This window comes from Perissodus microlepis, chromosome 20 (assembly GCF_051167445.1).
Source record: "Perissodus microlepis isolate ML-2025 ecotype Zambia chromosome 20, ASM5116744v1, whole genome shotgun sequence".
NCBI classification, from domain to species: Eukaryota; Metazoa; Chordata; class Actinopteri; order Cichliformes; family Cichlidae; genus Perissodus; species Perissodus microlepis.
Window position 1 is genome coordinate 5,967,587 of NC_140480.1, and position 25,060 is coordinate 5,992,646.

The 25,060-nt window shown below is 39.6% G+C and overlaps 1 protein-coding gene across 1 annotated transcript; it reads right to left on the minus strand.

Annotated features, from left to right (window-relative positions):
* Positions 1–1,008: 1,008 nt before the first annotated feature.
* LOC146363935 (N-terminal EF-hand calcium-binding protein 1-like) lies at positions 1,009–23,158 on the minus strand. The gene is made up of 12 exons (XM_084917104.1): positions 22,854–23,158; positions 17,993–18,017; positions 11,709–11,817; positions 10,152–10,177; positions 9,775–9,872; positions 5,406–5,664; positions 5,207–5,286; positions 4,287–4,340; positions 4,075–4,187; positions 3,836–3,913; positions 3,594–3,685; positions 1,009–2,186 (listed from the first exon to the last, which is right to left on the minus strand). Exons 1-12 carry the CDS (start codon positions 22,968–22,970, stop codon positions 2,158–2,160), a joined length of 1,080 nt encoding a protein of 359 aa, XP_084773230.1. The 5' UTR covers positions 22,971–23,158; the 3' UTR covers positions 1,009–2,157.
* Positions 23,159–25,060: the final 1,902 nt, after the last annotated feature.

The window sequence follows — 25,060 nt, forward strand, 5'->3', positions numbered from 1 at the left end:
GAGAAAAATAGCAGCAGGGAAGGACTGTGGCGTGAGCTCTGAAGTGAAAGAACGATTTCTTTCCAGCTGTAAAGGACCTCCTGGCGTCACCGTCTTCCTTTCCTATAGTTTAAATCAAAAAAGGAACCTTTGCTTTTTCTCAGGAAGCAGACATCGGGTTTCATCCCATCCACCAGCAGGGCATAAGATTCATATTTTATTATAATCATGTGAGAAACTCAGACTTAATGTACAAGCCTTCATTTCTTACAAATGATCTGAGTAATGCTATCATGAGAGACAACGTGCTACAATGAACCTTCTCAAAGCCAACCTATGGATAATAAGTGTAATGCAATAAAACAGTGTCAGCTCTCAAAGGAAATCCTCCAGTGTGAGGTTTATTGTACATATCTTAAGCTTAATGATGATTAGCTCTCGAACACAAAGTGCAAAAGAATCCACAACTTAAACAGCTTATTTGCTGTACGAGTCCAATGCGACCTGCTACGCGCTCTGACGAATGAAAATAGACGGTGAATGAGAGCTATTAGCTGCTTGGTGCAAAGTTGGGGCTTAAACTTCCCAGGTTGTTTCAGGTTGTGCGCCGGGGGAGGGATTTTAAAGAGTAAGAATGAGCTAATTGCCCCAGTTTCAGTGTGAGGTGGGCTTGAAATTGCTCCGCTGCTTTGTAGACGTTTCTCAAAGGTTCTGGCTGCAGATATGACAAGCTTACATTTAAAAGATATTTCAGTCTGTCAGTCTTACTCAGGCGCGGAGAATGTAAATAATTTCCTCTTTTTTCCCCGTTTCTTTGATGGCTTTCTCATATGAATTCTAATGAAATGTAATGCTGAAAGTCTTATTTTTTTTTTTCCATTTTAAGAGCAAAGAAGAAGCTTTTATTTGCTTCTTAGGCTGTATAACACAATGGAAGGACACCTTGAGATAAAAATATATAGTGTTCGATACATGGAGTGTGCAATAACAAGCTATAATATTGACCCTTAAATGACGCCTCTCTCCATGTCAGCAACATGTCAAACTTTAATTCATGCCGAAAACAAACATAGCATCCACATAACAACTGTACAATCTACACAAAAGAAATGAGAAACACTTCAAATGAAAGATCCAGCACATTCGTTCCTCACATTATCAAAATGTAACGTACCGAATGTCTGAATATACATTTACCAGTGATTTACAACAACTACCTACAACCTACAGCTTTCAATAATTACTGTACACGGTTCAATACACAGAACAGATCCTGCCTAATTTCTGTACTCAAAATATAAACTTATATTTGTTTGTACTGTACCATTAAACTCTTCAGATTACATACTGCAAATGTAAAATAATGGCTTTTATGTTTTATATCTAGAGTACTGCTCCTAGGCGCAGCTCGACGCCTGTTATTTCTATATTTTCAATAAACAATCTACTATAAGTATCAGTTCTTCACAATAAGGTCCATTTTTTTCTAAAGTGCAGGAGTGACACAGATGATCAGATTTCTAGATGCAGACTGTGACTGATAATTAACTATTTAATGGCTTGTCTACACCATAAGCAAAATGAGCGCTTGGTAGCAAAAGCTTTGAGGGAGACAGCAAAGCACAATACCAGAGAGAGAGAACAAAAGGGGAGGTTAACCCTACCACGATGTCTGTTTTCATCTGTACTGAGGGACAGGTGTTGAGCATTGATGGGTAGGATCAGTTATTGGTCATATGTTGACAATTATAGCTACTCTAATATGAAGCTTTGAGTGGAAAAAAAGAAAACTAGCACTGAGAAATAAGACATCATGCAAATATATTCTTTTTTCTCTCTTTTTTTTTTTTAAATATTTGTTAGTCTATTAAATCAGCAGCAGGAAATGTGCCCGCACTGTGAAATGACCATCAGCACAGATCCTGATCACACAATAAAACGTTGCATCGCCTCAGTTCTTTCTTTCCAAGGTTTAGGTTTGTTTCACTGTGGACTGATTTAACTGACCTGCTGTCTTTTTTGTTAGAACCTTGCAGCATAGCTTCGCTGAAACAATCCTGGTCATGCCATTAGGAAAAAGTTAATATCAAATAACGAACAAAAAAAAAAGAAGACGCGATTGTACAATCGCCTTGTTCTCCTGCTTTCAGGGTGTAGGTTAACAGCAGCTCCGCTCCATCAGTTGTTGTTCATAATCCACCAAGAGGCTGTCAAATGAAGCAATAATTAGACGTCAGTGCTTTATAGCCTCTGCACGAGCTAAACGCATAAGCGATGGCAACAGAAAGAGAAGCTTACAATTCATGATCTAATATGGCATGGGGTAATTTACATATTAAAGCGCCAATGATTGGTTTTATTGCCATCGGAGGGCAGCAGAAACAAGCTGCAAACACAATAACAACGTGGCCAACTTGTTAACGAATAATTGGCTGCCAGCACATGCAGAGTAATAATTTGTAGTCCTGTTTCAGTTCGGTTAAGGGTAGCATTGACTCTGCTTTCACCTCTGTTAAACCTGTGCAGGATACAGACAGTGATTATGTGAGATTTCTTTTAAGGAAAACATGGATAAATAAAATAGGAACTACAATGTTGGATGGTGATCATTATCAGACTTCTTTCAAATACTTCAATACTTAATGAGATACATTGTTGACAAATATTATTATACATGAATTACCTTAACTCTACAATTTTCTACAAAAAGAAGAATTAAGCTGATGGACAGAAAGCCTGCATTAACTATGTGGACCTAAGTATCAATATTTTTACATAAGTCAGTGCTTATTTTTTAGACTCAAAATTTAACTACGAATAATTGATGATTAAGAATAATTATCAATTGCTAAGCTTAATTGGTTCATAAATCAGTTCTTAAAACGATTCATTAATGGCTCAGTCACACTAGAGAAAAACCTGAGGTTTCCCAGTGATTGCACTTAATTTTTTTTCATATTTGGAAACTGATTGCAAATACTTGCAGTGGACCGTAGACTGCAGGGTGACACCACAGGTCACCTTGAGGGAGGCCGTCTGTCTCCAAACAACTGTGGCCCAACTTGGACTGACTGCAATCACTCTCAGACAGATTGGCAACGGCTTCCAAATAATTGCTGTCTAGATTTCCAACAAGCTTCCATCAGTCTGAGTCAGTCAGCACCAATAAAAACAACTCATCTTCAACATGCATCTTTGCAATAGGGGACTTGTAGTAGTAGTTAATGTTAATTTCTCTTTAATGTGACTTTCTGGTTGTGTAGATAGCGACAGAATGAAACAGAACTGCCAATTTATCACAGTTAATCGTATTATCACAAATTGCATGCAACTGTCAAGTCGGTCCCATTCAATTGCAAATTTAATTGCAGACTGACTCTACCTCATTGCTTTTTTTTTTCCCCACTATCTTGACACAACAAAGTTGCTTTGAAGACAGCGGTTGAGCTAGTCCCTGTCTACAAAGCGACCAAAATCACAAGTTGATTGCGGATGGTTGCAGTAATTTTTAATTCCTCTAATGTGACTGTGCCATAAATAATTTGTGATTTCTGTTTATTGAATGAGCAGCTTTCAATGAGCTGCAATAATCAATTTGTTGTTTTGTTGTGTACCTGGGAGAAGCATGGTCGAGACCATTTCTGGCTCTTCCAGCGAGTCAATAACGCAGCCCTGGAAGGTCTTACTGATGGACGACTGCAGGTAGCTGACAGGAAGAAGGGATGAAAAGGATGAGACTGCCAATTTGCACCCAACAAGGCAGCAACACTTTAAAGTGAGTTTGTGAGCAGCTCAGTGTGCTGATCGAATTTCACTTGAGCACTGAAATTCTCAAAAGACATCCTCGAGTTCCTACCTCATCCAGGAGAGACGGTCCTGCCAAAATTCATACATGATGAAGCATGATCTGTCTGGCAAGTTCTGGACTGACACGCTAGAAATAAAAGGAGACAGAGTGAGAGAGGGAGAGAGAGAGAGAAAAGAGGGCAGTGGGGTTATCCCATGTCTGGGAAAATTGAAGCAATTTAAAGCAGCTGCATCAAATCACAGAGAGATCCTGAGGCAAACGGCACAGAGGCAGATAAAAGGACATACTGCAGGTTGTTTGGCTGGATGGTAGTGGCATCTGTGTAGATTTTGAGAGCTTGCTGAAACTGCTCCACGTCTCTCTCCTTCACAGACATTTGTCTCTGGACCAGAAGTATGTTCTAGCAGAAATATTAAAGTGGCATCAGTGTTTTACATGCATATACATATAGTATCTATGTGTATATAGTAAATCTGTATTTGGCACACACTAGACTCACTGATTTATATGTCCCTGCCAATGTGTCTTCTTTGAGAGGTTCAAGATGTGGACTCTGAAAATGGGGTCATAAATATTTCAGTCAGCCACGAGCAGAACGAGAACCAGCAGCAGAAATGGCTCAGCCTCCAGTTACAGCCTGTCACAAACCATTGGCTTCCACAAGGAAGAGATCACCATGTTCATATTAACCCTCCTCCAGCCCTCACTTGTTCATTTTCTTATCTTGGGTTTGCAGACAAGAATTTAGTACATGTTAACATGCTATTTTAACATCCCCGAAGCACTGACATCTGTCCTACCTATATTATCACATGACAATTTAAATTCTAAATGAACTCTCACACCTCCAATCAAAATAATGGCTTCCTATTGCAAACTATAAGTAATTCGAAACCTTTACTTAAGCACCATTGGCTGTGAATTTAATCAGTGTTCTCCCTGATTGGAGCCCAACACATTATATATGTATTCTCAGGCTGATGTATTATGCATGCTTTCCATTGTGGGTGCAGAGTCGCTCGGGTCTGCGCTTTCTACAAACTGACTCCTCTGTCAACAAGTATCTTATGCTTCAAGCAAAATTCTTTATTTGCAAACACACAGTAGGCCTTGAATGGTGTGCTCAACATTTCTATATGTAACAGCTAAGCCTGTGGTGAACTTTGATCCTCCCAAAAGCAGACAAAGCCTTAATGCATCTTACACTCTCTCTACCCAGCTTAGCTTCATACAGTTTATTGTTCTCTTAGGTTCAAAGCAAACCGATAAATCAAGATTTAGTGGAACATTTTATTTGCTTTCCCTCTGAGTTGATTCTGCTGTCAAAAATAAAATGCTAAAAATAAACCCATGACACAAGATATCAAGCACATCTTTTGAAAAATGGAAGAAAGTGACAAAAACTTCCGTTACACAAACCTCACACTCCATCTTGTCTATGAGCTGCTCCAGCTGGTTGATCTGGGAGCCCCAGTGGTTGTCTGGCTCCACACTGACCCCTGATACCAGAAACATAACATCAGCCCAGCCCACGGAGATGACAGTTCAATCTTATTTTTTTAATCAAACTTTAAGAGAATGACCTCACACATCCTATTCCCGTTTCCCTGAAAAGTACCTGTGGTGAGCATGCCAGAGTAAGGGTCTGTCGGGGAGAGACACATGTTCTTCTGGATGCGTCGACCAGGCCTTTTGGCCATCCTCTGGATGGGCAGGTCAGCGGGCTTCTTCACTATCCTCCGTCCTGTGCAGCCCTGGTCGTGAACAGCCTCCATAGCACAATCCAGCGATGACTGAAGGGACTGCAGCTGGGTGGTGGTTTCCCTCAGCAGGAAGCGTGTCACAAACTGACCCAACACTGACGAGCCCTGATACTCCTTCAAATACAAACGAAGAAAAGGAATCAGCTGTGATAGAAGTATCATTTGTGAAACAACTGTTACCGTAGTCCAACAATTTTTTATTTGGTCTGCTCCACTGTTGTAATAGCTGGTTCAGCCAATTCAGTTTTTATCTGAACTGGTAAGCATTGAAAATTGCTTCTTTAACTATAGAATGCAATTTCTAGAGAAACAGCACTGAGCCTGTTTTTCTGCAGGGCGTGGTTTGTGGCTTGCTGCTAAAAAAGTTAGAGGTACACAGTTTGGCCAGAAAAGCTGAAGGGAGAAAGCATCTCAAAAATTGTCCAGCAATTTTATTAGGCCATAGCTCTACCTAATAAAGTGGCCACACATGCGCTTAGTAAAAGTGGCAGCAGTGAATGTAAGAAAATAGGCCATAGGTGTACCTAATAAAGTCAGAAGAGGTGTACTTAATAATGTGGCAAAAGGGGTACCCTATAAAGTGGCTGGCCATAATTATCAGGTTAGGCCATGACCTAATAAAAATAGGTTGCCGGGTAAACTATTCGTCTGAGAAAGACTTGAGTGTGTGCTTGAAAACACATGAAATATTTCTACCCATCACAGAGAGACATAATATTCAAAGTCTTATCCAATCACAGTGAGAGACGAGATTTACATTAGCCTGTCAAACGATAATAGACCAACGAAGCAGCTCATCAAGTGTCCCTGCAGTGAGTAACCATGGCGATGGCATGAGTCTGAGTAACCAGAGGAATCTGCGTTAATCTGTGCCGAGTTTCACGCAGCACTACTCGATCAATTAGTCCACTCTAACTCTCTCAGTCGGTGGCTCCAACTTTTAGTGGTTACACATTCACTGAACAAGCAAAAGCCCAGTTTGCAAACCCCTAAAAGATTTGTGTCAGGAAGTGTATCCAGTGTAGAAATCTGCAAATATATGGAGCTACACGCTGTGACGATTGCTTGTGAAAAAGAAGCAGCCAAAAGCAGCGTTTGGGGATTTTTTTTTGCAACTATGTTTTTAAATGATTAATAAGCTCTCACCCACCACTGAGCCAGTTTAGTGTGAGAGCTGTGTTTCTATGACAAACCAGATCTGTGCTGAGTAATATGAAAACATCATTTAGCCAACAACAACATATAGTGGGATGTGTTGCTTTGCAGCTATCTCACCAATAATGTAGCCTGGGGCTGATTTTCAGACATCTCTCTGAGCACTGTGAGCTTTAGGGCAGTGTCTGCTGCATTTTAGAAATCTATAAATCTTTTCAAGCTCACTTTTTGAACACAATGACCCTCAACACACTGACCATCGCACTGTGCCGTTTCCAAATTGAATTCAGGAGAAGTGACAGCGAGACATGATAAATGTTGGCCAGTCTTGTTCAAATCCGTGTTTCTGTACGCATGATTTATCGGCAGAAGACGAGCTGTGCTGCACAAGTAACCTCTGTCTTTTTTTCTGTTTTTCCTTTTTGATGAGCAGACAGATGAGCTGCAACGCCACAGTGGATGTGTTCTTTTCACCCCAGGAGATGGTAAAAATGATAAAAATAGCTGTACAATTAGTAATATGTTTGGTGTAGCAATTTATTAAGTAACCCTCGTCGTAGGGAGGGCTGAAAAACGCCTCGCCTTTTCAGGGAAAAGAAAGCTTTTTGACCAACTTGAAATATGAAAAATGCATGAGCTATAAGCACGTGTGATGCAGAGAAGAGAGATGAAAAGCCAGAAAGCAAGGCTGCGCTGAAGATGAGAGATGTAGAGAGAGAGAAAGCCGAATATCCTCCCGAGTGAATAATAAACCTGGATACTGAAAGAGGAAGAGCAAAAGAAAGAAATGCAGTCATGTGGTTGTGGTGCATTTGCGCGACGTCACGTCAGTTGGACAGCTGCGGGGTTTGTCAGCCTTAGTTACTGTCATCTACACTCCACTACTGCCCAAGCACAGTCATCAGTCACTGCAGAAGCTCCAGTGAAAATAACCTCCTGTAACCGCAAAAAGCAGCCTCATTATAAGTCTGAGTCCACGTCCATTCATACTCCACCTGATTCTCATCGTTTGCCAAATACAAAATAAATATTCACCAGTCGGCTTAACATAAAGGGCTACTCGAGATCAGTACAGACTGAGCTAAGCTATCGATTAAGTCTTAGTGGAAGTTCTCTGTTGCTGTTCTCCAGTGTGCCCGCCTAACACAACAGGATTACAGCCCTACTTGTCAGGGCAGGACAATTAAATCCCTGCTACATCTCTTGCAATATTAAGCGTGCTGTTCTGCTCGAGCAGGTCTCAAAATAAGATTTTATAACTCTCTAATTAGCATGTTTCACAGTCCAAGGCTACTGTTTCTGTGAGATACTGTTTCTCTTTATCTGAAGGCACCATTCTACTTTGGGGTAGAAGTATGTGAACGAGCCAATATAAAGCAATACTGGTTGCTAGATATGAAATAATGGTGTTAAAAACAAAAACAATGAAGAAATAATGTGCATTTTAATGCTGCAGCTCACTGATGTGTTTGTAAAAAACCTAGACAGGTGGATGAACACACAGCAAGCATTATAATTCATATTTAACTGTTTCACAGTATCTTTGCCTGTGTGCTCTGTTAATTAGTTAGTTTACAACTCATTGCATGTTTTCATAATTAAATTGATTATTTTAGCCATTTTAAAACTGTCATTTTAAGCCATCTGAGCCAATCATGTGTCAAGGATGTTGTTTTTTTTTTTTTTTTTATTTAAACTTAGTACTGCCCTTCAATTTGTAAAATCCAGGTCACAGTAGCATATGTGATTTGCCTCTGCCTTTTCTTTCTTTGCCTCCTCCATATGTGTCTTCTCCGCCTCCAGTATTTCTGCACTTGCTTCAGCATCTTTTCCTGACATTCATTATCTTGATGGTCCATCATATTCTCATTGCAGATCTTTCCTTCCATTCCTCACTTGTCGATTTTCCTATTTCAGATTTTTATTTTGTCGCTTCATTTTTTTGTAGACTGTCTCCTTCCACCTTCTTTTTTATTTATTTAGGCTGTATTTAGTCTTAGCTCCATTCTTCTGCACCACATTTTCTCTCTCTGCTATCTCTTTTCAGAGGTTCTTCTCCTGAGAGCTGCATTTTGCCATCAAAGCCTTTCAGTGAGCCTGGCAGAGAGACGCTCCTTCTCATGCACCAGTTCCTGTATTTTACCGTCCCTATGCCTGAGCTGGTCCTTCACTTCCTTTACCTCCTGCTGGTATTTTCTTGATAGATTTTCTCTGTGTGCCTCCAGCTGTGCACAAATAAGTGCACACATTAATATTCCCATCAGCCTCAGCTTTACTTTCTGTTTTATACTAGTTAGACACTTCAGCCATGGTCATATATGTACAGCACCGGCCACTTTATTAGATACGCTGTTCAACTGTTCATTATTGCAAATATTTAACCAGCCAATCACATGGATGCAACTCGCTGCATTTAGGCATGCATTCTGATGCAAAGAGAGCATCAAAATGGAGAAAAAGGCGAGTAAAGTGACTTTGATTATAGCATAATTATTGGTGCCAGGCAGGCTATTTCAGAAACAGCTGATTTACCTGAGAGCTTGACAGTCGCCAGCTCTCAACCCAACAGAGCACCTTTGTGATGTGTTGTAACAAGAAGTATCATGGATTCAGTTCTTTACATCATTAATATTTATATATTCATCTGTGTGGCCATCTTTAATAAGTACACCAACTCTAATTTGACCATCTGCAAATGAGGTCAAAATGTTGAGGTTGCATGAAAACTGCTTTACTCCCACCTTGCTGGTTACCCAGGTGATTTACAACATCAACAGCTGCCATGTTTATCACGTCTTGTAAGAGAAAGCATCTTTTAAAGGTCTTTGAGCTCATGTTTGAAAATGTACTGTCAGAGTCACTCACGATGGGAAATATTCACTGCAACAACACACTGATCGCAAAGACCGTGGCAGCGTTTTAAACTGACAGCTGAGACAGTAACAGGAAAGTTTTAACACATCAAAGGATCAAGGATGCTTATGGATTACTGGAAAGATATTGTGCTGTTTATATGTCTTGGCATGCAAAAATCCACACAGCACAGGGGTGAAAGGAACCATAACCAACCTCTTTAGTTTTATCCATGGCCTTCAGAATGGCCACATTCAGCTTTTCCAGAGCAGACAGGACGTTGACGTATTCTCCCAGGTGTGGAGTGAAGTACTCTGGAATGGGAGAAGACCTGTTACTTATTATAATCTGGTTCGTGTTGGACTAGCACAACATAAGTAGTGCTTTTCACAAGAGGATCAGTATCTGGCAACAAATCAGTCAGCAACACTGATGCACACACATCTTTGAGTTATTGTCACTATCAGACCAACATCAACAGCTAAAAGCATCAAAACTTCCCCCGGTAACGATACACACAGTTAAAGTGATCTAATGCACCACATGAATTTTAAAGTAAAGTCGGTAAAATAAAATAAATAAAAGATAGTTACCGGAGAGTTTGTCTATGTCCAGGTTGCTGTGAGGGAGTCACAAAGAGACAAAAGAACCATGTTAATGAAACTTGTCTATCACGCTAAGGCCTCGACTCTTCCTGTCAAAGACCACAAAGACTCTTTTTTTAATGGAGTTTGCATGTTTTTCCCATTCGCCTGAGTTCACTCCAGGTACTCTGACTTCTTCCTACATTGTAAAGTATGGTAGGAGCTGATGTTAATTCAAATAGTAGTTGGTCTCATCGTGTGCAAGTCCTTTGATGCACTGGCATCTTATACATTCTATACATGGAGTTTCTGTCGTTTCTTCTACTGAGACAGACATACTCTACAGCAGCGGTCCCCAACCTTTTTTGCGCCACGGACCGGTTTATGCCCGACAATATTTTCACGGACCGGCCTTTAAGGTGTCGCGGATAAATACAACAAAATAAAACTAGTACCGGTACCGAAAAAAAGAAAATTTATTCATAACACACGTGAAAAGACCCAGGAAAACCGAGTAAACGATAAAAACGATAACAAAATAACGCTGAAAACCGATAAAAACCCTGAAAACTATACATTTCACACCTGAGCCTCAACTCTCGCGGCCCGGTACCAAACGACTCACGGACCGGTACCGGTCCGAGGCCCGGGGGTTGGGGACCGCTGCTCTACAGGAAGCTTTTTGAAGGACCAACTGTTTTTGTTGAATGGTTCTGGTTACCATCTTGGTGAGCAGTTGGAGCTTTGGCACAGGGTGTAAACATGGTGACACCTCACTTAAGACGCTTAGTTTAAAAGCTCTCGGTGTGTGACTCTTACAGTTTGCGCAAAATCACTACTCCTCTTAATCATCTCTTAACCACAGACACGATAAACATACCTGTAGATTCTGACACTCTAAGATAATTAATACTGAACAAAAATAGATTAACTGCCCACTGTTAGTAAATGTTATAAAAACACCAGGAATAAAGCAAAATACTCCTCATATTTATATATAGCTGTCCATAGATTCGTAACTATGCTGAAAACAGAAAAAGCTGTTATCTCATTCAGTCACCTTTCACGGATGGTTATCTGATTGTGTAACCTTATAAAACATTTTCTTTTGTCATAATTTGTTATAAATTTGATAATTTAGCGTTTCATTGCGATGCTGTGCAACCCTCTTGCTAACAGTATAGCAATGAAGTTGAGTAGCATAGATTAAACCACCTGAAATGTCTTCACTGTGATTGGTTGGCATATAAGTGATGCCAACAGCACAGAGCTTCCATCACTATTGTTCTCTCAGACACAAAAAAAGGTTTCTTGGGTGTTTTTATACCAACAGGCATTTTACAGGTGAATGTTTATATATCTTACAGACATATCTTTGCTAATGAGCTAATCAAGCAGGCTGCTGAAAGCCCTCTGACTTTCACACAAGAATTAAGGCTTTATGAAATATTAGCATCATATTATTTGAAGCGCAGTATTGACATTTCACTGCCAGACAGCAGGAAAGCAGGAGGGGCTACAGATGGCAGCAGAATTGGAGGACATCCAAAAGGAAGACCAGCTTACTCTGTCTGCTGCCTGTCGATGGAGTAATACAGCTCCTGCATCTGCTCATCAGTGAGGATGCCATCGGTGAAATATGACTGGAACTCCTCCAAGTTCAGCTTCCCATCATCTGAAAGGAGAGATGCTTGTGAAAGTTACACCTAGCTGAAGCCTCAGTGTTTCAGCATCTGAATGAAGAGTTTGCCTGTAATCGAGTGTAAAAGAACAAAGACACTTTGTCTCTGTGATGCAAACAAATTACTGATGAACTCAGAGGTGTTACTGCAAAAAAATACTTCTGATGAACTGCCCTAGTCCTAAATTCTGTCTTGGTTTACTGTAATGTAACCCTAAAAAGATGGTAAAACTTCCCCTTAACTATTGTTACAATAAATCATCAGGTTTTATTCTTTTAATACTGATAAGAGCTGGATTTCCAACTCCAGAGTAATAATAATCTAACTGAGCACCAGATTTTCTGTTCAAAAGTTGACTATTAACACTGTCTGATTTCTTCACTGAAACGAGAGAAGAAAATTGGCAAGCCAATGTACCCGCTGTTTCAAGTTCTGCAACAGTTCATTTCCATCACTCCAGTTTCTGGACAATCATCACATGAGCACAGTTTGTAACCAGTCTGATACCAACATGTTCAGCATCTGATGCCTTGTGCCGCACAGCTTGCAGGGTCCAGACCTAACCAGTAACAAGAAGTAAACGCAGAGCTCACAAACACCACCACCAACTTCTTTCTGTAGGCGCTGAAACCTTCAGAGACCCACATGCCAGCCCTCGCTCACAGCCCTGAGCCAGAAGTAAATCATGTCATATTTTGACTTCGCATCAGCTCGCGCTGTGGATAATTCTGGACACGATCCACTTGCGGGAAAGTCCTCCCAGCAAAATGTATCATCACTGAACATTTGTTGCAGTGTGGCTAAATAAACGCCAGCTGGAAGATGAAGCTATTAAAGGAGAAAGAATCGCAGTGAATTTCTCAAACTTTCCCTGTTAAAAAAAAAAAAAAAAAAAAATCTCCACAAGATGTGGGAGTAAACACAATCTGTTGCACCTCTGAATCACTCTCCAGCCTTCTCCATCGGAGTTGCTTTGGGTTTGAGATTCACACCACATTAAGGCGGCCGAGTGCAGTGCAGTTCAGATGGCGCATTATGCAAGTGCAGCTTTAAAGATCAAAGCGGCAGTGGTATAACGGCTGATTTCCTGGCTCTCCGCAGTGTTTATCTAGCAAACTAATAGAGTATATTCATGTACTTCATCTACAGGACTCCTGACCTGCGCTCAGTTTCACTATTTAATGGGCAAAAATGAGATCTAAAGATACTAAGTAATTATAACTGATAGCTCTTTTAGTTGTCCCCCCAGAAAGGATAATCAAAGGAAAGCATGGGAGAAAGTACTGGATTGGTGCATCTGGAATAATATTAGTTGATCATATCAGTGACAAATTGCTGTTTCCACCTTCAGGTGTTTGATAATTTAAAAAACGACTACAAAATAGACTTCATAATTACAGATATTCTAAATGTACATGCATGTATTTCTCAAACTATAAATACATGCTGTAAATTCAACATAAAAACATAGCAGGCTATGACAGCAGTCTGCATATTTTCCTCCATAACACCCAGGAGCGTGCACAAAATGCACAGCGGTGCATTGCACTAATGCACAACACAAACGTCTTTCTCTGAGGCTGCACACTGTGAGAGCGGCCAAATTTCCTCTCAAGAGAATACTGTGAGTTATTTTATTATGAAGCTCGTGCAACACTTTTTCACACCGTTTAGGGTGGATCTATCTTATCATGAACGTGACTTTGTTGTAATGTGTCTTCATTCTACTGTTAGTTAAAGCTGGCTAATGTCACCTCTAAGACAGAGATTTTATTAAAAACTATTCCTGTTTTGCGTCAGTTTATTCCAGGGCTTTTCGACAAACTAATGTCAATAAACACCTCCACAGGGAAATTTAAAGAGCTACTAAGACAGCTGCAAAATCTCATGACAGAAGCAAAGCAGCTCGCTGGCTTTAATTGTCTCACTTCACACTGACTAAAACTGCAGCTCTAACTGCAACCTAAACGACACGATCGCCCCCGTACTGAAGAGCATTTCTTTCCAGGAACACTTCCCTTGAGGAAATCCTGAACCTAAAAGGGCTAAGACTGCAGCACTGCTAAAAATTCATAAAGCCCATCGGTGAGAACAGGCCGGAGATAAAAACATCCTGTATGTGTTGCCTCAAAGAGCAAGTGTATGAAATCGATTACCAATCAGCAGAGGAGCGGAAAAATGAGTGCGCAGCAATATTTCCCAAAGTTCATTTCCAACCATGAATGCCAAACAATGCCAACAACAGCGGGTTTATGATATCTTTAGACTATGAATTATTGGTCATTTATTACTAAATAGACTAACTGATAGTTAATTGCAGACCTACTAGTTTATTGAATTTGTTGATAGTGATTTTTGACTACATTTGCATCTCACAAACTGATACAAAGGTGATGTAGCGATGCAGCGAGCGCGGCATCACTTTTGCACATCCCTGCAATTCTGCTGCTCTTGGCACCTGTCTCTCTGCTCCAGCACCAAATGCCTTAACAATTAGACAACTGCAAAAGATCATGTATGTGCAGCCAAAACCTTACAAAACACCCTCAGATATCAGCCTTTTTCATATTTTTTTAATCTACTAAATGCATTTGAAACTTGGTTTTGAAATACAAAAAGAACAAACCAACAACAAAAGGAAAAATGAATGAAAAGAAGCGTAGAGAAAAATCCCTGGGTTGAGAATACACCTCATCATATAGAGCACATCTCCATGAGTTGATTTGTTTTTTCATCTCAGGACCTAATTGCTGATTTGTGCTTTTCATGCCTGTTATTGTTTTTTTCCTGGTGATAAAAGTGAAACAAATTAGATTGCTAAATTTTCATTTTCACATTGCTGCATCCTTGAATGCACATCTCATCTCAGTCTGCAGTCACAAACATGTTAGGGGCTAATCTCAGCAAACAGCCTGTAGATTAAAAGCATTTAGCATCTACTTCATATTTGTTCAGTTGCATTTTTGGTCTATTAAAAATGTAATTCCTGATTACAATAGCAAAGAGGAGTGTAGTGGGCTGGCAGACAGCCCTCATTAAAATCCACAGTACAAGAAGTATATCATGGCAGCCTACTCAGCACTGATTGGAAGGCGGTGTGACAAAGTGGAGGAGCAGTTGTAATTCTCTCCATTTGTCCCATATGTGTTTACCTTTTTTTTTTTTGCACATTGTACACATTATTCTGTTTCTATGTATTTGCTATGATTTGCTATTTGTCAAGCAACATTGCTTCACTCACTAGCCCGGGTTTGTTTGTGTAAGCGTTTTGTTGCCGGCAAATCAAACATTCTGCAAATTAAGACAAATACTAAGTTATGTTTCTTTATACTTTATTATGTTACAGATTAAGTCATTTGTTCATACTTACTTTGTTTGTCTTTTCAGTCATCATGAGGGTCAGGTGTGGGGAAACGCCTGCCTGGCATTTCCTCATTTTAAAGTCCTGATCATGTCACACATGACATCATCATGTCATGTCATGTCATGTCGTTTTGTTAAGTTACATTAAATTAAGTTCACTATAAATTGCTCACCTTGGAAACCTAAAATGTCTGCATAGTCTGCTTCCCTACCACCTTCCTTGACGTTCGAGTCTGACTACTTCACAGGCGGCACTTTCCTCTTCAGTGCACAGCTCAGTGAGTTTGAGGAAATAAGAGCCAAGCAGAGTTTAGCTGCAAAATGAAGATAACGAACACAAGAATGCAGCAAAGTTTTCATTCTTTCTACAAAGAGTGTGAGCGCCGGGGCGTGTCAGGCTGAAAACACAAACCATGAGGAGCAGACCTGAACCGTCACAAAATGCTGTCACTGCACTATACATTTTTATGCTCATTAACTTCATTTTCTGAAGAAAAAAAAGGCAGAATTTTTGTAGTTGCACTAGCACAGTGAATTTTAATTCACATATTTAAGTGCAGACATTCAGCTTTAATTCAAGGTGTTTAACAGGGTTTTGCATTTACTTTTAAGAATTGCAGTTATTTTTATTCACAGTCCCCTATTTTTGGAGGGTCTAAACTAATTGGACATGCAAATTTTGAATTTAAGGGCTGATTTTATAACTAGGATGAAAATGCCTCGCAGAGAATGACTGCCTGACTGTCATCACATACCATGGACATCATCAAATGCTGTGTTTCTTCCCTTGACATACTCTGCTAGGTCTTTACTGCAGCAGCCTTTAGTTGCTGCTTGTGTTTGGGTCTCTCTGTATTCATTTTGTATTTGATAACTGAACTGAACTGACTCTGCCTTTGAAGTATATCCCATTTCTTTTTCTTGAGAAACTCTTTGGTTGCTTTTGCAGTATGCTTTTGGGTTGTTATCCTTTTGGACTGTGAAGAGCTGAATGATCAGTTTTACAACATTTGAATGAATGAATCTGAGGAGAGTATAGCCCTGTACACTTCACAGTTCATCCTGCTACTTCTATCAGCAGCTACATCGTCACTTAACGCCAGTGATCCACTGGCAGTCATTCACACCACACCATAACATTGCCTACACCGTATTTGACAGATGGTGTGGTATGCTTCATGAGCTCTTTCTTCATCATTCTGGTACGAGTTAACCTTGGTTTCTTCTGTCTAAAGATTTTTTTTCCAGAACTGTGCAGGCTTTTCTAGAAGTTTAAGTCTAAGTTCTTTACGTAGATGTTTTTTTGTTTTTTGGGGGGCAACCAACCAACAGGGGGTAAAGTTGTTTTTAGTATCCAAGGAAATAATTCTGTCATCATGCACTTTACTTGTCTTCTGTGGTCTTTCAGTCTGAACTGGTCAGTTAATTGGTTCCTTGAATAAATGTACCAGATTACAGATTTGGCCGCTTCTAAAATTTTTACCTAATAGGGTTGTATTGGGGGGGGCTTAGTTACAGTGAAAAGCCACTTACGATATTATGTCATGAAACTCCTCCATGAGCCTCTGGACATGGGGGATTGTGCATTAAATTGGCTGCAGTTCCCAAATAATTGATGCATATTTCTTGTTCAACCCCTTGAATAGAAGCTTAAAGTCTGCACTTCACATATTGAATATTTTATTTGTAATTCACTCTGGTAGTGAACAGAAGAACTACAAAAATTAGGTCTCTGTCCAACAAATTATGGACCTTACTGTACGTTCCCACCTTTGCTGCCTTCCAGCTGCTATGCTCTTCACTTATTATCACCTAACATTCAGCCTCAAAGAAGAAAAATCCACCCACCCTTTATTTCTATTTTCATAACAGACCCAAAGAAAAAAATTCATCTTTTATGTGCCAATTTATAATTCACAAACTGAAGGGCTGTTTTCACATCTCAGTATCTTCACACGAGCTGTGGGGCACCCCAGAAAACCTCTGCTCATGGCGGCACGTTGCATCATTAATCCTGCTCTTATGCAACACGTTCAACGTCCTCCGGAGGGAACCGATCAGAGTCCGTAGATACTCTACACGCATTAATAACTCAACACTTTTGCATTTTACATTCCATTAAATGGAGATGCAGCGCATGAATACAAAATTGAGAACAGAAACATTTCCCTGTTTCTCAGCTGTGTTTTTCAAGCAACACTAAATTCTCTGCGTTCTCCTAGGACACAGTTATGTAGCAAATTCCCTTTGAAGTAAAGAGGTGAAACTGCATTGCTTTAATCAAGCGAAACAGGGACACGTTTACGCAGTGAAAATATTAAATTCACATTTATTGCAATTCTCAGGTGAGTTTGCACCACTCGAAGTCAAAATGTGTTTTCTACAAAGGAGAGCAGAACCAGCCAAGGCAACAGTTTTTCTATAGTTAGATCATTTGCATATGCATTACCTCACAATATGTGTTATTTATATCCATGAATATCACTGAGATGAGCAGTGCATTGCTGCTGGCAATGCACTGATATAAACAATGCTTTTAGGGTGAACCGTAGGAGTTCATCCTGTCAAATCCAATCCCATCACAAAACCAAAAAATGAATAAAAATGCAGCTGGACCTGACCCCAGTTATTCAAATCCTCTGCATCTCACAAGGATGGCGATACAATTAAATGATTAAATGGAAGAATAAGTTCCACCAAGGCCACTGTCTGAATGAAGCCACCAAAGCTACATCCACCAACAAAATTTTAATTGAGTTTTAATTAACCGTTTAATCCAATTAGATTTGCATTTTGCTTACTCACCGTTTTTGTCTGCACGGCGTAAAATCTGCAAGAAAAGAGAAAAGTTGTGTTTAGGTGTTAAGGTCCGCAAGCACAAAATTTTAACACGGGCAATTGAGATGTGTAGCACTAGGCTGACATTAACCGACACAAGGATTTTTGTATTTTGAAGCCATCCAGTGAGAAGTTAAAGATGTATGAGGCAATTTATTTGTGTGAGATGAAACTTAGCCCATTCTTCTCTTTCTGTATGATCAGCAAAATGTTTAAGGGGAGATGTAATTTCCTCATTTCAATAGCAAAAGAGACATGAAATATCTCAGGAAATGCAATACTGACATTTGTGTGGCGCCCAGAGGAGTTTCAGAGTGAAACCTTTCATGCTCTTTTTTCCTCCGCAGGAGCTGTCATGCTTACAGTTTTGTGAAAAGACTGCAGAAGCAACACTCCTTTATAGTCACTATTTATACCATGAATAGTAATCCTTCTTATCTTAAGCCTTATCATCAATAACACCAAATCTTTTTTTGCTAATCAGTTACCGTGTGTGGATCAATAGAGTCCAGTGTCTGACGGATTAACCGCATCATTACACTGGAGTGGTGAAGCCGCATCAAGCTGTCACTTTTCAAGCACATCGGAGTGTGAAGGCTTCAATACACTCTGCTGACATTGAGCATTTAAACAGAATCCCTCCTCCATTGAAGACACACTGTACTGTGCAAAAGTCCCAAGCTTCACTTCTTCTTTTTAGCATTGAAATATGTGCAACCACACACGGAAATACAACATACAAGGAAAACACAGAGTGCACAGTTCTAATAGCTTGAAAATCAATATTTGGTATGACCACCATTAATAATAATCAATACACCCTAAACTCTCTTAGACAAGCTTTCTCGTAGCCTTCAGGAATAGTTCTCCAGGCTTTGAAAGTGCTGTTTTTAAAATTCAGTCACAGAGCAGATAATCAGTAAGCAGGCAATCTTTGGTACATCCCCGAAAAAGGTCTAGGGGGTGAGGAGAGGCAACATAAAAGTGGAAAGAGGTCAGTTTGAAACGTTTTACCGCTGAGAGGTTAACAGAGGGAAGCATCAAGCATACTTAGCTTCAGGGAGACCCAAGGCCAACACAACAAACAAAACAGCTCTAACTTAAAGCGAAACTTAGCCAAACAAAAAGACTACACTTCAACTTCCTATCACCCGAGGAAAAACAGGGGAAAAGGGTGGATATTAAAAAAATGGCAGCTCTCCCCTATAAGCTTCCTCCAGGCACTGTAACAGAAGGTAAACAAAGGTCAAACCAGCTGCAGTTTACAATCGACATCAAGCTAGCCAGCCAGAGTCCGAAGTGTCTCTAACAATCAACAGTTTCAACTGTATGACCATGAAGGGTTTGGACATGGTGTGTGCTGGATAGTTTAAGGTTCCCTTGTAAATATCTTGCATTTATTTTGAATCAGACTTAAAGTCATGTTTATGTGTGATAAGAGATTTTTGAATTTAAGCAAAAGCAGGCTGTAGATTTGCAATGGCCAGATCATGAGAGGACCCAGCTACATAATAAATTATGTCATCTATATAAAATTGCATAAAATTGTATAAAATATTGTATAAAATTCTGTCTCCCTATGCTCTCTCCTTTTCTCCTCACCCCAATTGGGTATGGCAGCTACTCCCTGAGCATGCTTGTACCAGAGGTTTCTTCCTGCTAAAAGGGAGTTTTTCCTTCCCACTGTCACCAAACACTTGCTTATATGGGGGAAGTGTGGTTGTTGGGGTTTCTTTCTAATATTCTAGGATCTTGACCTTACAATATAAAGTGTCTTGAGGGCACTGTTGTTGTGAATGGCTGCAATATAAACAGAGAACTGGACTGAATTGAGTTTTCTGAAGTGGCAGAAACAATATTGTTTTTGCAGCTCTGAATATTTAGTGGAGGATATATAGACTCAGAGATGCTTTTTTTGTTACACAAAAAAAGTCCAGTAGAACTGTAGGGGTGATAAAAAAAAAAAAGCCTTGCAAATATCTGACTTCCTAGTTATGTGCCGATTTTCAAAACAGGTTTTTTTTAAAGAAGGGACGGAGGCAGACGTTTTGAAGGCTTTCCAGAGATATTTGTGTAAAAGTAAATCAGATTTGGCTTTTCTAATGAGTCTAATACAATACATGCATACTTTGTACTAAAAATGTTGCCAATCAGATTGATGGTTTTTGCCAACTTCCAGACTGCATCTGAAGCATTTTCTTTAGATCAAAACTAAAGAAAATGGAACAAAATGCTTAAAGATGGAATTAAAAATATATCCTATGCTAAGCTGTCTGTTATGTGTAGACACAGGACTGGTTCATGCCTTGAGCAGGGTGCCTTTTATATGCTCAAATGAGTCACAGGTCAGTGCTGGGTGACTTAAAAAACAAACAAACTAAATTCCTCTGAAAAATGTTGGGTACAAGGACTGGACTGAAAAACCAGGAGAAATTTTGCTCAACACCACATTTAAAAAATTACAAGAAGGTCTGGCTCATTGGCAGGAAAATATTAAAAAATGAGGGGTGTCTCAAGACTTTTGCACAGCATGCACACAACAAAAACTGTACTCACGATTCAATCCAGTGAGACCACATAAGGGCAATGCTTGAACAAGCATTGAACAAATCATGTATTTGCATTTATTATTGTTGAGTGTAATACCAACAAAATCATGTTGTTACATTGTGTTTTCATCAATAGGTACACTGTAGTGCCTTACATCAAAACAAGAATGTAACAGGGACAAAGCATAATACAGACCTGATGTTCACTAATGATGACATGTCATTAGCTGACTGGCTAAAGGGTTACTTGTGATAAAGCTAAGATGGCATAAGGACTTGAATACAGGTCTGATGAAGTACAAGAGCTAAGATTTACTGCCCTTCTGTGGGAGGCTGGTGGAGTCGATGGTGGTGTTGTTATCCCACAGAGCCAATGAAGACATTCTAAAAGTAGCAGCATGGATGCTACTCAGTTAAAAAAAAATCAGTCACTGCAGTAAGCTGGTAAGTGAGTCCTTAGTAAACTACAGAGAGTTACATCTTCTTATCTCTATGACATCCATTACACGGACAGCACTGAAAATAATTATTATATCAAAAAGACTAAAAAAGAGAAAACTCGGGAATGTGAAAGATTGAAGTCTGAGTCTGTTAAACAGAGTCCTTCAGTGTATCTAATTAAATAGACAAATGGTATAAAACACAAAAAGCTCCCTGAAGCCAAACGGAGCTGTGAAGTGACTGTGCAGAAAATGAAAAGCATAGATTTAAAAGTAACATATTACGCTAATTTCTGACATTTTCTTTTAGCCATGCATTATTAAACCTTCAAAATAATCCGTATTTCTCTTATAGTGGATCTTGATGCTGCACCTCATGACCTCATGATTCAAATGCTTGTCCATGTTAATTATGAACATACATGCCTGGAGTAGTAATCAAGTATATTAACATGGCAGAAAATAAGGAAAAGCTTACAGGATCTCTTACTACAGATGTAAGTGTGTGTAACAGCATTAATTATTTGTGTGGAAGACAGTAAATAAAAAGAGGGGACTCACTGCAGGTTAATGACATGCTATTTGGAGCAGGGATGTATAGAGATCATGACAGTAAACAGAGAAAAGATGCTTTAAAATGAGATCCAACTCTTATTTCCTACAACTAGAATACATGTCATTCATAAGCCTCAGCATTAGCAATGCCCACCACTTGGCTGCCACCTGGAAACACATCTGGGCACTGATTTGAGCAGTTATTTTAATGCTTAGTCTCAATGAAGTGTAATTTCAAGTGAGCCAAATCTAATCAAAAATACTTTTGTTAATGCAAGTTAACACAGGTGTGTGTTAATGCAGGCTTTAACCGCCTTTTCCCCTCTGAAAGCTTTACTTCTGCCACTGTCTTAGATTTTCATTTCAGAATTGCTGAGTCCCATGTCTCTGTTATTATATCTCTCATACTGGGTTCATTAAAGAAAACGCCTACTTGGAGGTAACGCAGTGCTGGCTCGAGAGAATGGCCGCTAACTGCGTTTAAACCAATCGTGCACTCGCTGCAGTCTGATTTCCCCGTTGCTGGCCAATGATCTGCCTTGAGGAAAGTGAATTTAATTTGCAGCCTGCTGTCAGAAAGTCTAACACTGGGAAATGATGCTGCTAATTCGCTGTCTTCTTATTTGTGGCTAACTACGGAGTCATTGTGGCACAAAACACAAAGCATTTCTTTAAGCAGCTTAGCTGGGGCACATTTCTGTAGTAGGATATTGTAATTTCCAGAGTTAGTAATTAAAAATGTAGGATCTTTTTACTTGTGAAAGGCATTTTTAATTATTATTTTCAGAGTGAGGGGGAAATCATATCATGCAGTAATAACATATTTGATCTAGTGCATGACCCTTAATATTTTGTTAGAAATTTGAAATAAAAAGGCTGCACTGCATTTCTTAGCAGGTAAAATGTCAGTCCCATCAAAGAAAATATGTCAGATTGCTTCGTCCGGGATATCTGTGTTTTGTAATTGACGCAATGATGGGCATGCATTCACCTTTCTTACATAATAGTGCTGCTGCCAAACTCACACGTGAATAGTAGACTGGCATGCATTAATTCAGTATGAACCAAAGAGAAGAATGAAGAACAGTGGATTACTCATCCTGCGCTTTTGTTAAACGACCCCCAGAAGGTGGACACGAGCAGAACACGTCCAAATGCAATCACACACAAGACTACTGAGAAAAATACGTTTTTTTAAAAAAAAAAAGATGTATTATTAAGAAATGACATATGTGTTTCTTTTAAAAAAAATCTTCCAACTATAAAAACACACAATGTACTTACATCCTGAAATAAGGAGATCCCTTGATTGCGCTTGTGGTCAAGCTCCTGCCGCTTTCTCAAGTGTTCGTGCTTGGCAGACTGAAGACACATGGTGATGAGCTCTGTGCAGGCCAGCATCTTGCTGCTTCCCTTCAAAATTTGATGCTTTTTCGTCTTCTTCTTGTTGGTGTCTTATGGAGAGGTTGCCCTTGCCAGGGAGGATGATGATGCTGGTCCTGTGATCCAGTCAGGGATGAGCTCAACCCTGCCTGCTGCCCTCTGCCTGCAGCCCGCCGCCTGCGCGTCTACGGCACCAGAAAAACTCCGCCTCTACACGACCCCGAAGCAGCGATTCATAAAAGTCCGAGGAATGCATCATCTCCACCTGCTGGTGAGAGTGCACAGACGCTGTCACGTGATCGGGTAATTATAGGCTGGCTGAAGGAGGATAAAGAGAGAAAAAACAAAAAAAGAAGCTCCTGATATATTGATTTATTACTCGCGCTGTGATCAGTGATGCGTTTAAGAGAAGTGAAGAAGAGAGTCCAGGCAGGGTGGAGAGTACTGTCGTGGTAGAGGTGGGGTATGTGACAGAAGGATGGCAGCAAGAGCTTTTCACTCTTGCTGAGACCTGCTAGATGTGTGGTTTGGTGGAGACGGTGGCTCTAAAAAAAGACAGAACGCAGAGGTGGAGGCGGCAGAGTCAAGGTTTCCATTGGGGGTGACCGGGATGGAGAGAAATAGAGATGAGTAAGCTGGGACAGCTCAGGTTGAGCGGTTTGGAGAGAAAGTTCGAGAGGCAAGGTTGAGATGGTTGGGACCATCTTAACTAAAACTAAACTTAAAACTAAATCTGAAAAAAAAGTTAGTTAACTAAAATAAAAATAGGAGGTAGAGTTTTGAAAAAATCTAACTAAAACGGTAAAATTTGGAAAACAAACTAAACTCATATTAAATTACAGAGGAAATCTGCTTAGTTAGTATTTGTTAGTTTAGTTTAAACATTTTTTTCTAATGACAACTTGCCTGATGAGGCATTGATGGAGGTGTTTACTGAGACTTTGGATGTCTACAAGAAACTGTCAGCAGTTAATGGACTCTATTGTTGTTTATTATGAAATATTCTCTATGTAGTTCTTAGTTTGTTTAGTCTTTACTTTTTCATCTTATATTTCCTTATTATTTTGAACCTTTGTTTCTTAGTTGAATTTGCTGTTAGTATTAGAGCTTATTAGTTCCTTTCATCACTTTGTCCCCATTTCAGGTTTATTACAGTCTGTGTTTACAGTCTGTCTACAGAGTCTCCATTTGGGTCATCTCATTCAACAGTTTCCGACTATAATCAGTATGAATTGAATGCTCCAATTATGTTTTTAAATAAACCTTTTAAGTGGCAGTGCAGTGCCGTTGTAAAGTAAGAAATGCCACAATTATTTGTGCTGTTTATGCTCTAGGTAGCCCTTAACACACTTTTAATGCAATCAGCCAAAATTATAATATTTCCAAAGCCTTAAATACACCAAAACCTTTCCTATAGCCAAACCATTGTTTTTATTTGTGTTCTGTAAAGTCTCTTTATAGTCACGATGGAGATAATAACACTAGCTCCCAGAGTATAAACACCCAAAAATACAAGTATTTAAAGGAAAATTCAATACATTTGCAAGTAGAGCAAATAATTTGTGAACATTTATTTTCTCTAACCTTCATCTGTTCTGTACTGTGCTGTACTGTATAAACTGTTTCTGTGTGAATACATTACAGTATCACAGAGACAACTTTTGCTAGGTTTTTAAAAAAAAAAAAAACATATAAAACTGTATGTATAATGAACATTCATAAAGAAACATTAATCATACAATGTCCTCATTTCTCTGTTAAAGTAAAACACAAAGAGCCAAAAGAACCTGATAGTGTGGTTTATTATAGGAGATGGCATTGCTTTCTATATTGGTAGAAAATTGCAGTGTGACTTGAACATGACATCATGTCATCTGATAATTTAGGCTCATCATCTGCGGTATCTTCATGCACTCTTTGTTGTGGTGTAATAGATCTCATATTCACAAGCTGTGGAACATGAAGATATTGAGATTGTTACCGCAAACTTGTTCTCACCATTATTTTAAGTGGCAGTGCGTGCCACAACACAGCGTGTGCCGATAGGAACCCTATCAGCGTCTTTGCACCTCCCACAAGCACAAACAACACCCTTTTGTGGCCCCCCC